This window comes from Mus caroli, chromosome 12, assembly GCF_900094665.2.
Source record: "Mus caroli chromosome 12, CAROLI_EIJ_v1.1, whole genome shotgun sequence".
In the NCBI taxonomy this organism is placed as follows: domain Eukaryota; kingdom Metazoa; phylum Chordata; class Mammalia; order Rodentia; family Muridae; genus Mus; species Mus caroli.
Genome location: NC_034581.1, coordinates 78,262,357 through 78,275,704, shown reverse-complemented (window position 1 = coordinate 78,275,704; position 13,348 = coordinate 78,262,357). Strand labels below are relative to the sequence as shown.

At 43.7% G+C, this 13,348-nt stretch overlaps 1 protein-coding gene across 11 annotated transcripts in view; it reads left to right on the top strand.

The window, feature by feature from the left end:
* Positions 1-13,348, top strand: part of Numb (NUMB endocytic adaptor protein) — a 133,864-nt gene that overhangs the window by 29,420 nt on the left and 91,096 nt on the right. For 8 of the 11 annotated variants that reach the window (XM_029484590.1, XM_029484591.1, XM_021178572.2 and 5 more), the window contains exon 2: positions 12,884-13,028. Coding sequence is in view for 1 of the 11 variants with exons in the window: in XM_029484587.1 (XP_029340447.1) it covers positions 12,884-13,028 (145 nt within the window). In the remaining 10 variants the exon portion in view is untranslated. Of the gene's footprint in view, positions 1-1,412; positions 1,593-12,883; positions 13,029-13,348 lie in introns of those variants that run through there. The other 3 variants (XM_021178574.2, XM_029484589.1, XM_029484592.1) reach the window with 2 other exon arrangements.

Here is a 13,348-nt window from a genome sequence, read left to right as displayed (position 1 = left end):
GAGACAGCCACCTTTTAAGAGAGTAAGGGGACATAAATAAAAACAATCAGAGGGGCCACATAAATCCCAGTTGCTCATAATGGGATCATACTGGAATCTAATGGGATCCCTGTTAACATAGGGAGTAATATTGGAAGCATCATGTGAGGTAAACCTCCACATGCCAAGTGAGGTTAGATGACAGTGTTGGGTAGTTCCAGGTGAATTTTATACCTAGCATGGGATGGCAGTGCTCCCAAGGGATAGGAAGTCCAATGAAAGTGGGCATTTCAGGGACCCTTGGGCAGCAAGGCAGGGGTGGACATGATATGCTTGGGGGATCCTTTGGGGATTTGTAATCAGTAAGGGGAATGTGAAGTTCCATGCCTAACATGGTGCTATAGGTTAGATTATCATGAAAGTCCCCCATGGTCCTATTGTATAGTTGGATGCAAGGGCCAATGGAGGAGACATTGGTGGCAAAGCAGAGGATTTCCTGCTCCGTGGACCAGATGCCTTCCAGTTGTCATGTAGTAGTGACTAGGTCCATGAAGGGCAAACCGAAACTCACATTAGAAGAGAAATGGAACAGGGTAGGCCAGGGAGTTAAGTGCCACAGGCAAAAGGATGGGGAGCAGGGGCACCAAAGCCCAGAGCTCATCAGTCCACCCAGGCTGAGGAAAAATTAATAAACTATAAATAAATTATAAAAATAAATAGTATGTACATTACATCTCCTGATCCTGGTCCTCTCCTGACTCTGTCTTTGACCCCTGTCCATGGCAGGGCAAATATCTCTCGAAGGCACCCATATTGGCATGGTTGCCTCTTGGGGGAAAACACAAACGTAACCTCGCCCCCTCGTCAGAAAAGGACCAGGTAGTTGCCATTGAGAGGTTATTGGGTCCCTCCATCTAACTAATGGGAGGGGAGCATCCCTCGGCAGCAAAAATGCACAATGTTTGTAAGCAAGCAGGACTCATCCCTTTCTCATCTAAGGAGAGAAAGTTCACATGGAACAGGACCTCTCCACCAAGGCTAGGTGTGGATCTCTTTTGGATTTCTGGGAGGTGCCCTTCACTGGCTGGTTTTGTGTGTCAACTTGACACAAGCTGGAGTTATCACAGAAAAAGGAGCTTCAGTTGAGGAAATGCCTCCATGACATCCAGCTATATGGCATTTTCTCAGTTGATGATCAAGGTGGGAGGGCCCATTGTGGGTGGTGCCATCCCTGGGCTGGTAGTCTTGGGTTCTATAAGAAAGCAAGCTGAGCAAGCTAGGGGAAGCAAACCAGTAGGTGACATCCCTCCATGGCCTCTGCTTCACCTCCTGCTTCCTGACCTGCTTGAGTGCCAGTCCTGACTTCCTTTGGTGATAAACAGCAATGTGGAAGTGTAAACTGAATAAACTCTTTCCTCCCCAACTTGCTTCTTGGTCATGATGTTTTGTACAGGAATAGAAGCCCTGACTGAGACATGACCCGAGCAAGTACTCCCTTCAGTGAGCAATTTGCTCTTTCTATGATTGCTTGGCCTTGAGGATTATAGGATATTCCAAAGGAGTGACTGATCGATCCTCCATGAGGATAGGAAGGCACTGAACTGCTGAGATGAGTAAGTGGGTCTACTGTCAGTCTTGAGTGCCCAAGGCGCTCCCTTTAGCAGCATTGCTGATTTCATGGACTTAATAACATGAGAGGCTTTTCACCTGTCATGGCCACCGTGTATACAAAGACTGAGCAAGTATCTACCACAACATGTATATACCTAAGATTGCCAAGGCTGGGTAATGGATGACATCCATTTGCCAGATTACATTGGGGAATAGACCTCTATGGTTAGCTCCTGATCTGCCAAGGACTCGTGAAATGCCCAATGGTGCAAGAGGTGCACATGTTGCACAGGAACTTGCAAGATGTTTACATTGTGACATAGACATTTTGGGCAAGAGCTTATGTAAATTCTAAGAAAGGTGAAACATTGCTGGTGTAACATTCTGGCTTGTTCTAACAATTCCATGTCTATAGTCATAATCAGGGCACTTCTCTCATTTCCTTCTGCTAATAATTCCAGGCAACTTAGAATGCGATCTTATGTGTGAGATGAACCAGGGATGTGTTCTGTCCTTGAGAACCTTCTGGATAGAGTGTATGCAGACATGTATAGGGTTGTTTTGTTCTTTAATATAGAAGGAAAGGATATGGACACCTTGTATTGCATATTGGCTGTCTGAGAAAAATATTGGCTCCTGTTATTGCTACTCAAAAGTTTTCACGAGTCCAAATAATTCACCTAGTTTCACTGAGCCAGGATTAGGGAGAATTTTAGTTGTGTACTTTTTCTCCTGTCTTTGGGTAAGAACTGCACATCTGGTGTTATTAGTATCAGAAAAGGCCATAGTTGCCTTGGGAATGGGGCGAGAGCTAGGAATGTTATGGAGTTTAATTATAATTGGCAGCTGGGACAAAGCAGTAAGTCGCTTATCTGGTAGCATGTGATTATCCAGTGAGCCTGTGAACCTCGCCACCATTGCTTAAAAGCTGATGGAATCTGCCCATATTGATTGAGAATACCGTAAAGAGAATGGTAGAATTCTTTTGTCTAGTTCCCTGTTATATGTTCTTGCTAAGCCTCTCTCCTTAAGGGCAAGGCAGAAGACAGTGTCAAACTTTGAGGTAACTTTAAGTAAATCAGAATGGCCCTAGTGCAACCACATGTGAGGCCCATTCTGCCATAACATTCCTAGGACCCCCTCAAGGGATCACAGAATTATGGCCAGGAGGGGTTTCCCTGGATCATGCCTTTCTAGAGTTGTAGAAAGGAGTGCCATAGCTTTCTGTAGTAGGTTGCTCGCCTCAGATGTTAGTTTAACCCTGGCAGAGGGGCTGCTAGGAGAGAAAGAAGAGAGAAAAAGAGGTGCCTCATCTCTGGTCTGGAATAAACAGGAAAGGTTTGAGCCAGTTAACAGGTCCACACAATTGTAGCTCCAAGAGGAAGTAGGATTCTTTTGCCAGGATGGAGCAGGCCAGGGGCTTAATCTTGTCAGAAATAGAAAAGCCCAGGAAGGTATATGGGGGAACTCTCTGAATCTTTTTGGGAGCAACCTACAAGTTGAGTTTTTCCAAGTTGACCAACAATTGAGAGGACACCCTTTCAAGATCAGGCAGCTAGGATGTGTAAGCATAATATGTAACCCATGTAATGGGTGACAAGGACATCCCTGGGGACTCCTGTATGGCTTCAACAACATATAACTGACAAATAGGTTATTTTTCATGCCCTGGGGAGGACTGACCACTGATATCTTTTAGCTGGTTTATTAGTCTCCCATACTGTTTAGGCAAAACGGCATCTATCCTGGGGAGCCAAAGGGATCTGGAAAAAGCAATCCTTAATATCTAGGATCATCACATGGTACTTGGGTGGGATAGCACTAGAATGAGGCAGTCCCACTTGAGTAGTCCCCATTTTTTCCATATGTTCATAATGGCTCTCAGGTCCTGTAGAAGCCTAGATTTCCTTGACTTGTTTTTAATGACAAGAATGGGAGTATTATGTCTGCTGGTAGAGTGTTCCAAATGAACCAAAGCTAATTGTTTCATGATCAGTTCCTTGAGAACAGAAAGCTTAGGTTCGAAAATGGGCCACTGGTCCACTCAGATATTAGCTTCAGATAGCCAGGCCAACAGTATAGGGTTAGGTATCTTGATGTCAGTTGGTGCTGGATGGGCAATGGCCATTAGAATTGGGGGTGGTTCCCGACTTTGTGACCTGAGTGGTTTGTTGCATGACATCATCAAAAAACTCAGAATCACCTGTAGTAAGGACGGCACCCATGTCTTCCAGAATATCTCTTCCCCAAAGATTGTGGGGAACATCAGCCACAACGGTGTAAAAGATCCCAACTGCATTTCAAATCCTGCCAATGAACAGATTAGGTAGTTATTTTTGTGTCCTGTTGACCTCCAACTCCTGTAATGGATGGACCAGACTGGAATCTCCAATGGTGGAACCTCAGTGATTATTATTATTTTTTTTTTTTGCTATTATCGTGACATCTGCCCGTGTGTCAACCAACCCCTTTAACTGTCTAAATGTACAGTCAACATTGGGGAATGAGGAAATACAGGCATGGTCCAAAAGACTCCTGGCTGAGCAGGCTCCCTCCCTCTTACTGGTGGGACTGAGGGGTGCTCCCTTTTGGAGTTTAAAATGTCTTCCTGCTTTTGAGAGTGACAATCCTTAGCACAGTGGAAACCTTTGTTACAATAAGGGCATCTGGTCTTGGGCCTAGCTGAGGGGTAGTCCGTCTGAGGTGACCAGGCTTGCCACAGCCCCAACAGGTGCGATTGGGAGGGCCCTTCATGAAGAGGGTGCATCCTCTTATACATTCAGTGACCAAGATGTCAATAGAGGCAGTCAGGGCTGCAATGGGGCCTGCACCAGGGTCCAAATTATGAGTGGCAACAACCCATTTATGGGTATCACCATTCCCTATGGCTGCTGCCACAGAATTGTGAGTGGGGGTGTTAAGGCCTTCCCCATGCAAGCTGCTTGATGAGCATGTCTCTGCTTGGGCCAGCATCGACCAGCCTTTCCACTGCCTCAGTCACACGGAACAGGAAGACCATGAAGGATTCCCCAGACTGCTGGACAAGAGTGCAGTCCTTAAGGGTTAAAGTAAGCATGCAGTCCAATAGTGGCCTGAGTGGCAGGGTTAATGTATGCCATGTGGCCAGTTAGCATATCAAAGGTAATGTTAAGGTTATATTCCAGGTTAATCCTAGCCTGATTCTCAGCCAAGTCATGATATGCAGACCTCCAGTTAAGAAACACAGCAGGGTTAAGTACTGCCTTAAAGAGATTATATCCATCGTAATAGGTCTGGAGGTGCATGGCCCACTGCTTCTGTACTTGTTCAGAATAAAGGGAATCTGGGCCAGAATTGTTGGCAGCTTTTCTGATTAGTGCCACGTCTGCCAGAGGAGTGGGAATCCAGGGCCTATTCAAGGCCACATCAAGGCCAAGATTGACTAGGAAAGCCTCACAATATACATGAGGTGAATGAGGCCCCAGGGAAGAGGCAGTCCAGCATGAGGTACAGGCATTGCAGGAGTGACCACTGCAGGGGTACCTCAGGAAGGCAAAGTCCCTATAAATCACACCAGGAATAAGCTGGAGGTACCTCCAATGAGGCAGGAGCAAAAGGGCTAGTGAGTGAGGGACCTGGAACAGCAGGACTTGAGGACGGCTTGGAACGACCAGGGGGCTGGAGCAGAGGTGCCCTCATCCTCATTGTTAAAATCAACCTGTTTGCCCAGAGAAAGTGGGACAGGGTCAGTAATGGAAAGGTGAATATTAGCCTGATCCTGATCCTGGCAGTATTTGTTATGGGCAGCCACCACTTCCTCTGGGGAAGAATTCTTAAGCCTGGCTATGACTGGAAGGAGGATGGGGCAAAGAACAAGGGAGGGATAATCCCAGACTGTACCTTATGCTTGTGGGCAAAGAAGAGAACACGCATTCAGAGGTCAGGGTCCCACATGCTCTGTGGCGATATCCAGGGGGTTGAAAAAGCAACTTCCTCCCAAAATTGGTCCAGGTTGTGAGTCATAACCTTGAGACTATGAGTAACCAGAAGGGTTTTCAGACCCCTAATCTGGGGTTCCTTGATGATGGAGGGGAGGGAACCCATGACAACTAGCGCAAAGGAAACAAGTGAAGAACTGATACAACAAATATGAAAGAGGTGGTGACTAATCAGGGAACTCCCTCAGGTGTAGCTCAAAGGCCCTATGCCTGCATAGTGTCCATGGGATGGGAAAGGCACTTGGGAGCTGATCCCTGATAGCACACCTTGGAGACCAGCCCCTATGTCACTCACTAGGATGCATGGGAACTAAAAGTGAAAATAACAAAGACAAAGGAGAAAGAAAATAAGTCTGCTGCATGTTTACTGTAGCACGCGCACCTAAACAAAGACAAGGAAGGAAGAAAAGATGGCTGCCGCAAGCTCACCCTCACACTGAGACCAAAACTGAAAGTACGATGGTCACCAGGATGAACAGACAAAAAAAGACAGAAATGAGGTCTGAGTACTCACCCTCACGAGATCCACACATAAGGGGCCAACTCACCGCAAAGCAACTGAAGGCACAACAGTAGTAGTACTATGAGAAGAGCAGATCATGTCAAACCGTGAGCAAAGGAGGTTCACAAGCAGCCAAAAAAACAAAACAAAACAACAACAACAAAACCAACCAACCAACCAAAAATCAAAAAAAAAAAAAAAACCCAAAACGAGGACAATGTAGTCTGTCCACGTTGGGCACCAGATGCTGCCTATGCCTGCACTACTCAATGCTTCACTCTACCTGCCCTTGGGGGTTGGAGGTGAGGTGGTGCAGAATCAAAGACAGACTCTGAAAGCAAGTGAGAAAACCCACAAGTTCATCTGAATGCTGCTGCCAGCTCCTTTAATACCCTCTACCCATGCTCCATTGGTCCCAAGAAAGCATCTCTTCTAACAGCAATTCCCAATTGCCTACCATTGTCTGTGTCTGCAGTCCTTGGTCTCTCAGGCAGTCCTCAATTAGGTCCTCCTGCAGGAGATGCTTTTGTGATTGCTCGCCCCTGGCATTTACATAGAGGTGAACCCACCTGTTTGTGTGTGTGTGTGTGTATATATATATATATATATATATACACATACGTATATATATGTATATTGTGTATACGTGTGTGTGTGTGTACATATATATATGTATATGTGTGTATACGCGTGTGTGTGTGTGTAGTGTATGTATACATACACTACACACACACAGCTTTGCTCTAGTCAATATTGCGTTTTTAAGAATCATCTATATTGTATAGCTCCTTTGGGAGGATGCTTGTCTAGGATGCTTGAAATCCTTGGTTCAGTCCCTAACACTATATAAACTACCTATAATCACAGCACTCAAGGAGAGGCAGGAGGACCAGAAGTCATCTTTGGCTACAGGCTAAATTGGAGGCCTCAAAAAAAGTTGTTTTATTTATTTATTTTTTTAATGACTGTTATTATATATATATTTTTAAGTCTTCAGGTACACATGGACAAGATTTTTTTCTTTCTTTCTCCCTTTCTCTCTCTCTCTCTATCTCTTTGTTTTTGTTAATTGGGCAACAGATCCCATTATAGATAATTCTAAGCCACTATGAGGTTACTGAGAATTGAACTCAGGCCCCTGGAAGAGGAACTAGTGCTCTTTTTGTTTTGTTTTGTTTTTTCGAGACAGAGTTTCTCTGTGTAGCCCTGGCTGTCCTGGAACTCACTCTGTAGACCAGGCTGGCCTCGAACTTAGAGATCTGCCTGCCTCTGCCTCCCAAGTGCTGGGCTTAAAGGCGTGCGCCACCACGCCTGGCGGAACTAGTGCTCTTGACCACTGAGCCATCTCCAGCCCTCTCCAGTGAATTTTAAAATTATATTTTTTGAGACTAATTTGTCTATATAGTACTAGGCTGTCCTTAGACTTGTGACCTTCTTGCCTTTGCCTTCTGAAATGCAGGGATCACAGGTGTACGATACACCTCTACACGTCACTTACACACCGGGTGTGTAGGAGGTGCAGGGGGACATGCATGCTAGGCAAGGACTCTTATCAAATGTGATTCATCCCAGCCTCTGTTACACATCTTTTTGATATAAAAGTTTTGTACTTAGTTTGCTTTTTTATGGCTATCTAAATATTAGAGCTATTATTTCCTTGTTTTTGGTTAATTTTAGTTATGTAGGATGTGGTTGATGGGAGGTAATTTGTTTGCTTTAATTTTTTGTATTGCCTTAATTAAAAGCTATTGAAGTGGGTATTTTGATTGGTATTTCTGTGGTATGAGTTGTTTTGTCCTTTTCTAGTCTCTAAGTCTCTTGATTATGTATAATCTTTGTGTTCCTTCTCTCTCCTTCCTCCCTCCCCTCCACTTGCATAGGTGGTGAATAGTTGCATGTAGTTTTAAAATCAAAACCCACACTAAATCTGGCTACACTCTGGCCGTGGTGGTCTTGCCCACCCCCATGGCCAGCCCCCAGTGGCCATCTTGCCCTGGTTTCCGCTGCCAGCCTGCTGCCAAGCCGCTCTGGGCAAAAACCTGCTCCCTCGTTAGCGCTCTCTGCTTGCTGAGCTAACCGAACCAGTCTTTCCTGAAATGCCTGGAGCTGCTGCTCTTACTTCCCCCTGTGGCTGGCCTGTAGAAAGCCAGCTACAGCTCACTCAGATCCCCTTCGCCCTGTGAAATGTATATACTAGAGACTTATAATATACCAGCCAGATTTATAATGGTAAATCTCCAACCCCAAAATGCCTGTGTGAAGAACACACAACTCAGTAATTACAAGCTGCACGATTAGATTAGACAAATAGACCACTTCACTACTCTATTGCCCAGCTGTGGAATCCCTAGCTACTTGCAGCTCCTCCAGGCCACTGGGTCTGCTCCATCTTTCTCTCCCTCTGTCTTGTCTGGCCTTGTTCTTTCTCTTTCCCCTCTCTAAAACTTTCAGCTCCGCCTCTCCCTTCCACTACCCAATCACAGGCTCTATCTTTATCTGACCAATTAAGATTTCACCTGACCTCACCTGAGTATGTGACCTACTCCCCATTGAAGCACCCCTCCTGAGGGAGCAGAAAATACAGACAGCAATGGACAACAAGCTCTGATTTCATCTGTCTCCTGTACAATTACTTCCTTTCCTTTTGTTAAGAATTGTGAAGCAAGCCGGGCGTGGTGGCCACGCCTTTAATCCCAGCACTTGGTGGGCAGAGGCAGGCGGATTTCTGAGTTCCAGGTCAGCCTGGTCTACAGAGTGAGTTCCTGGACAGCCAGGGCTACACAGAGAAACCCTGTCTCGAACCCCCCCCCCCAAATTGTGAAGCAATGTTAGCTAAAGATCCTTTGTTTTATTTTTTATGTATATATGTGTGTGTATGGGTTCATGAACATACACATGTGTATGTGCAGTTGCATGTGGAAGGCAGAGGTTGATACTAGCTTTCTTATTTGAGACAGGGTTGCACACTGAATCTTGTTGATACAAAATTATCCAGGTCTGATTAAAACTTAAATCTTAGGCTAAGGTTGCTCTTCTCTGAGCTGTTTCTAAAATGGACCTGCCTAGAGGTGTAAGCAATCTTGTTGTCCATTTACATTTAGGGAGATAATAAAAGATTCTTTGTTGCTTTTTTGAGATAAGGTCTCACTACATGATCTTACTTGGAAGTTGCTGTGTAGCCCATGTAGGCTTTGGACTGGTGGTCCTACTGCCTCAGCTCCATGAGTACTAGGATTAAAGGTGTGTGCCAGCACACTTAGATGAAAAGGTTCTTAAGCAGTCTTTTCTGGGGGTAGTGGTAAAGTGTTACAGTGGAGATAGAGCTTTTAATACAGGGGAAATTTTGGCAAACCAAATCTTTGAGCTAACAGTCATTAATTATTATTTATGTTCTGTGAGTACACATTGCCAGTATTTTCCAGTTTCATTTCTGTTGCTATGATAAAATCACTTGTCAACTTAAAGGGTTTGTTTTAGCTCACAATTCCATGTCACAGCCCATCATAGCAGAGAAGCTGAGGCTACAGGAATTTAAAACAGCTGGTCATATCCACAGTCAAGCACAGAGCGAAATAAATGCATGTGTACTTGCCAGGGTTCAGCTGGCTCTCTCCTTGTCTTTCAGTCCAGGGCCTAGCCCATGAATTGCTGCCACCCACATTCAAGGTGGGTCTTCCCACGTCTATTAACTTAATTAAGAAAATCCCTCAAAGGTATGAAATCAGGCCAATCTAATCTAACCTGTTCCCATTCAGACTACTTTCCTAGATGGGGTTGAGTAAAAACTAACCATTACATAGTGTTTTAAATTGAGATTTTAGAAATTTAGATATTTTTTCCTTTTTAGTATTTTTAGGAGTAATCCATTTTCATATTTTCTTTTAAATGTAGCAACTAGCCTATTCTGATCCTAAAATGCCAAATAGTTCATGGACGTGTGTGTGTGTGTGTGTGTGTGTGTGTGTATACATATGAATGTGTGTGAGCATGTGTGTGTTTTAAGACCGGGACTCACTGTGAGACTGGGCTCAAGCTTTTGGTCCTGAGTTGTCTGAGCTCTGAGATTTCAGGCTTGTTTCACCATGTCTGGCTCTCACTTACTAGTACTGGCTCTTGATTAGTGTTGGGATAGTTGACGGTAGCCACAGGACAGTAAAGAGGCTTCATTTGCTTTGCTGTTACAGAAGCAGAGAGATGGAAAATGTCCTGGGAGAATTGTGATTTATCCTAGAACTTTAACTTTTGGTGTTAAGTTTGGTCAAATACATGTCAGGTATTTTTACTAGTAATATGGTTTCTTAACATATCTGAAAAGCAATTATACCTATTGTTATTTCTCTGTGTTTTGCTACTGTTTAATCTCTTTGATAATGCAACTGTTAAAATTGAAGTAAAATATTGAAAACTTTGCAGTCTGTCCAAGAATTAGGCCAATGGAAAAATGAACTGAAACGCATTGTTCGCTAAAACTAATTTGTAAATTACATCTGAAATTGTTTTGGTAGTGCAGCTGTTGGAATAAAATTCAGCTGCTGTTGTTTTTTTAAAAAATAAATATCATTATCTGAGAGTAAATGGCTGTGCAAAACAAATTGTGAATGTTGTTCACCTTTTAACTCCTTCCCTCATTTTTCCTTTAAGGCCATACAAGCCCTTCCTATGTACCCTCTCACACACAAGATAAAAGAGAGCTGGGATACAGCACAATGGTAGACCCTATATTCACAGTATCCCAAAAGGTGTGTGGAGTGGAAAAAGAAAGAAAATTACAAATGACCCATCATCATCATCATTATTAGCATTAGTATTTTGCAGAGCTGAGGATTGAACCCAGGGCTTTGTACATGCTAGACAAATATTCTACCACTGACTTACTTAGGGTCAGTTTAGTGTTGAAATGCCACATTAAAAGGTTTTTGAGGGCCGGGCGTGGTGGTGCAGGCCTTTAATCCCAGCACTCGGGAGGCAGAGGCATGCGGATTTCTGAGTTTGAGGCTAGCCTGGTCTACAGAGTGAGTTCCAGGACAGCCAGGGCTATACAGAGAAACCCTTTCTCCAAAAATCAAAAAAAAAAAAAGTTTTTGAGGGCAAGGACTGCACTTTATATTTATGTTTGACCTAAGCAATTGAAAACTCTTCATGTTCTGTTAGCAAAAGTATTTGTAGCAGATGTTTTTAGTTTTGGTAAAAATCTAAATTTTATAAACAAAATTAGTTTTTTTTAAAGGATTTTAGAATCAGGGATCTGTTTTATTTATTTTTTAAGATCAAACAACTATTTTGTTATTGAAAATAGATTTTTTTTCATAGAATATATTGATTACAGCCAACCAACAAACAAAAACAATACAAATTCACCATAATGATACAACAGAGGTGTTTCTGAATAAAAAGGTTGGTAGTAACTAATGTTTACTGGCGCCCCTGGCCAGTTGTCCTGTATGCTATAAGACATCAGGCTGAACAAGCCGTGGGAAGCAAGCCAGTAAGTAGTGTTCCTTGATAGCCTTTGCTTCATTTAGTTCCTGTCTCCAGGTTCCTGCGGACTTCCTCAGATGGTGGGCTGCAGGTTGAAAGATGAGATTAAACCCTTTCCTTCCCAAGTTGCTTTTTGGTAATGGTGTTTTATCACGACAATAGAAGCTCAAAGATAGAAATCATAACTTTTTTGTTTTGTGTTGTTTTTGATGCAAGGTCTCATAGCCTAAGCTGGCCTTGAATTCACTGTGGAGTTGAGGATGACTTTGAATTCCTGACTCTCTTGTCTCCATCTCTGTTGTGCTGGGACTGTAGGGAAACAACACTTTGTTTTTTGATATTTTGAGACAGTTTCTCACTCTGTTGCTCAGGCTGACTTAGAACTTACTATGAAGTCCAGACTGGATATCCCCAGTACCTGTGTGTGATCTCTCATGCTTATAGTTCTAGCAATGGAAACCATGTCTGACACAGTCACACATTAAAAAACAACAACAACAAGTACTATGTTATCATACTATAATAAAAGAATTTAACCTCAAAAAATAGGAAAGGCAATCTCATATTAAAGCACAATTGTTAACTTTATACATACTGTCTTGCTATGCCTGGTACCTGTTTAGGACTGGATTTCAAGAATTGCTAATTTAATCTCCTCTTTTAAAGACAGGTCTGCCCCTAGGGGTGTATCAGAGCTCTTACAGCAGAGTAGAATGACAACTGAGTCTAGACCCAGATCACCCAAGTTGTAAACCTATCCCTCAGTTTCCACCACATGAGAATTTGTGTTATAAAGAATCAGGCACAGAGAATCCATGACTTAATTAGGATCAGTAGTAGCTCTTAAGAAAACAGAGATGGGGCTAGGTAAGATAGGCACAGCTGTAATCCTAGTATTTAGATCACAGGTTCTAGCCTGGCCCGGCTTCATAGGGAAGGAAAAGGAAAGCTGGAACTTGAATCTACAATATCCATCCAACTATTTTTGCATGATTTGACTCCCATTTTTAGTGAAACTTGTTTTCTGTGTACCTTAAGAGACTGTTTTCTCCTATACATGTTTATTTGTTTAGTGTGTGTGTGCATGTGCTGCTTCCACATGATAGGGGTGCAGGAAGGGTGCATACCGTAGTGTCCATATGGAAGACAATGGAAAACTTTGTGAAGAATTGATTCTCTGATTCTACTGTGGATTCCAGGGATTAAAGTTGGTTACCGGGCATGCACGTCTCCCACTGTGCCTTCTTGCTGTTTGCCCTTTTAGTGTATGGAGGTAGAGTATAAGGGATTGAAATTGAAAAGATGTGTTTACATTTGAAATTTCCTTTCCTTGCAGATTTCAGATTTTGCAGCCTAAGGAACATTTTCCAGGGGAGACTGCCAGTGCAGCCACCTTGGCAACCAAGATCCTGATCCAGAGTCACATATCCACAGACTGGAGTACTGGTGGGCCACAGTCCTCAAATACCTTCTCAAGACAGGTAGGTAAAAGACAGTGGGTTATTAACTGCTGGACAAGTCCTCCCCTGGCTGAGGCATAGCCCAGTATGGTCTCTCTTCAGACTCCTTTGTCTCCTTTGGAGTTTCCCAAGAGGAACTTCCAGTACTGCCAAGTCCAGTACTGGGACCAGCGCAACAAAGATGTGGCTATCTCTGGACCCTATGCAAGTGGTTCCAGGACTTGGCTTCCCTCCGTGCCCTCCTAGAGCCGGAACTGTGTCCTGAGGACCGTATTCTCGTGCTGGGTTGAAAGACTCCAAAACTCCCAAAGGGAGGCACTTACTCAAGCCTCGGGTCAGCC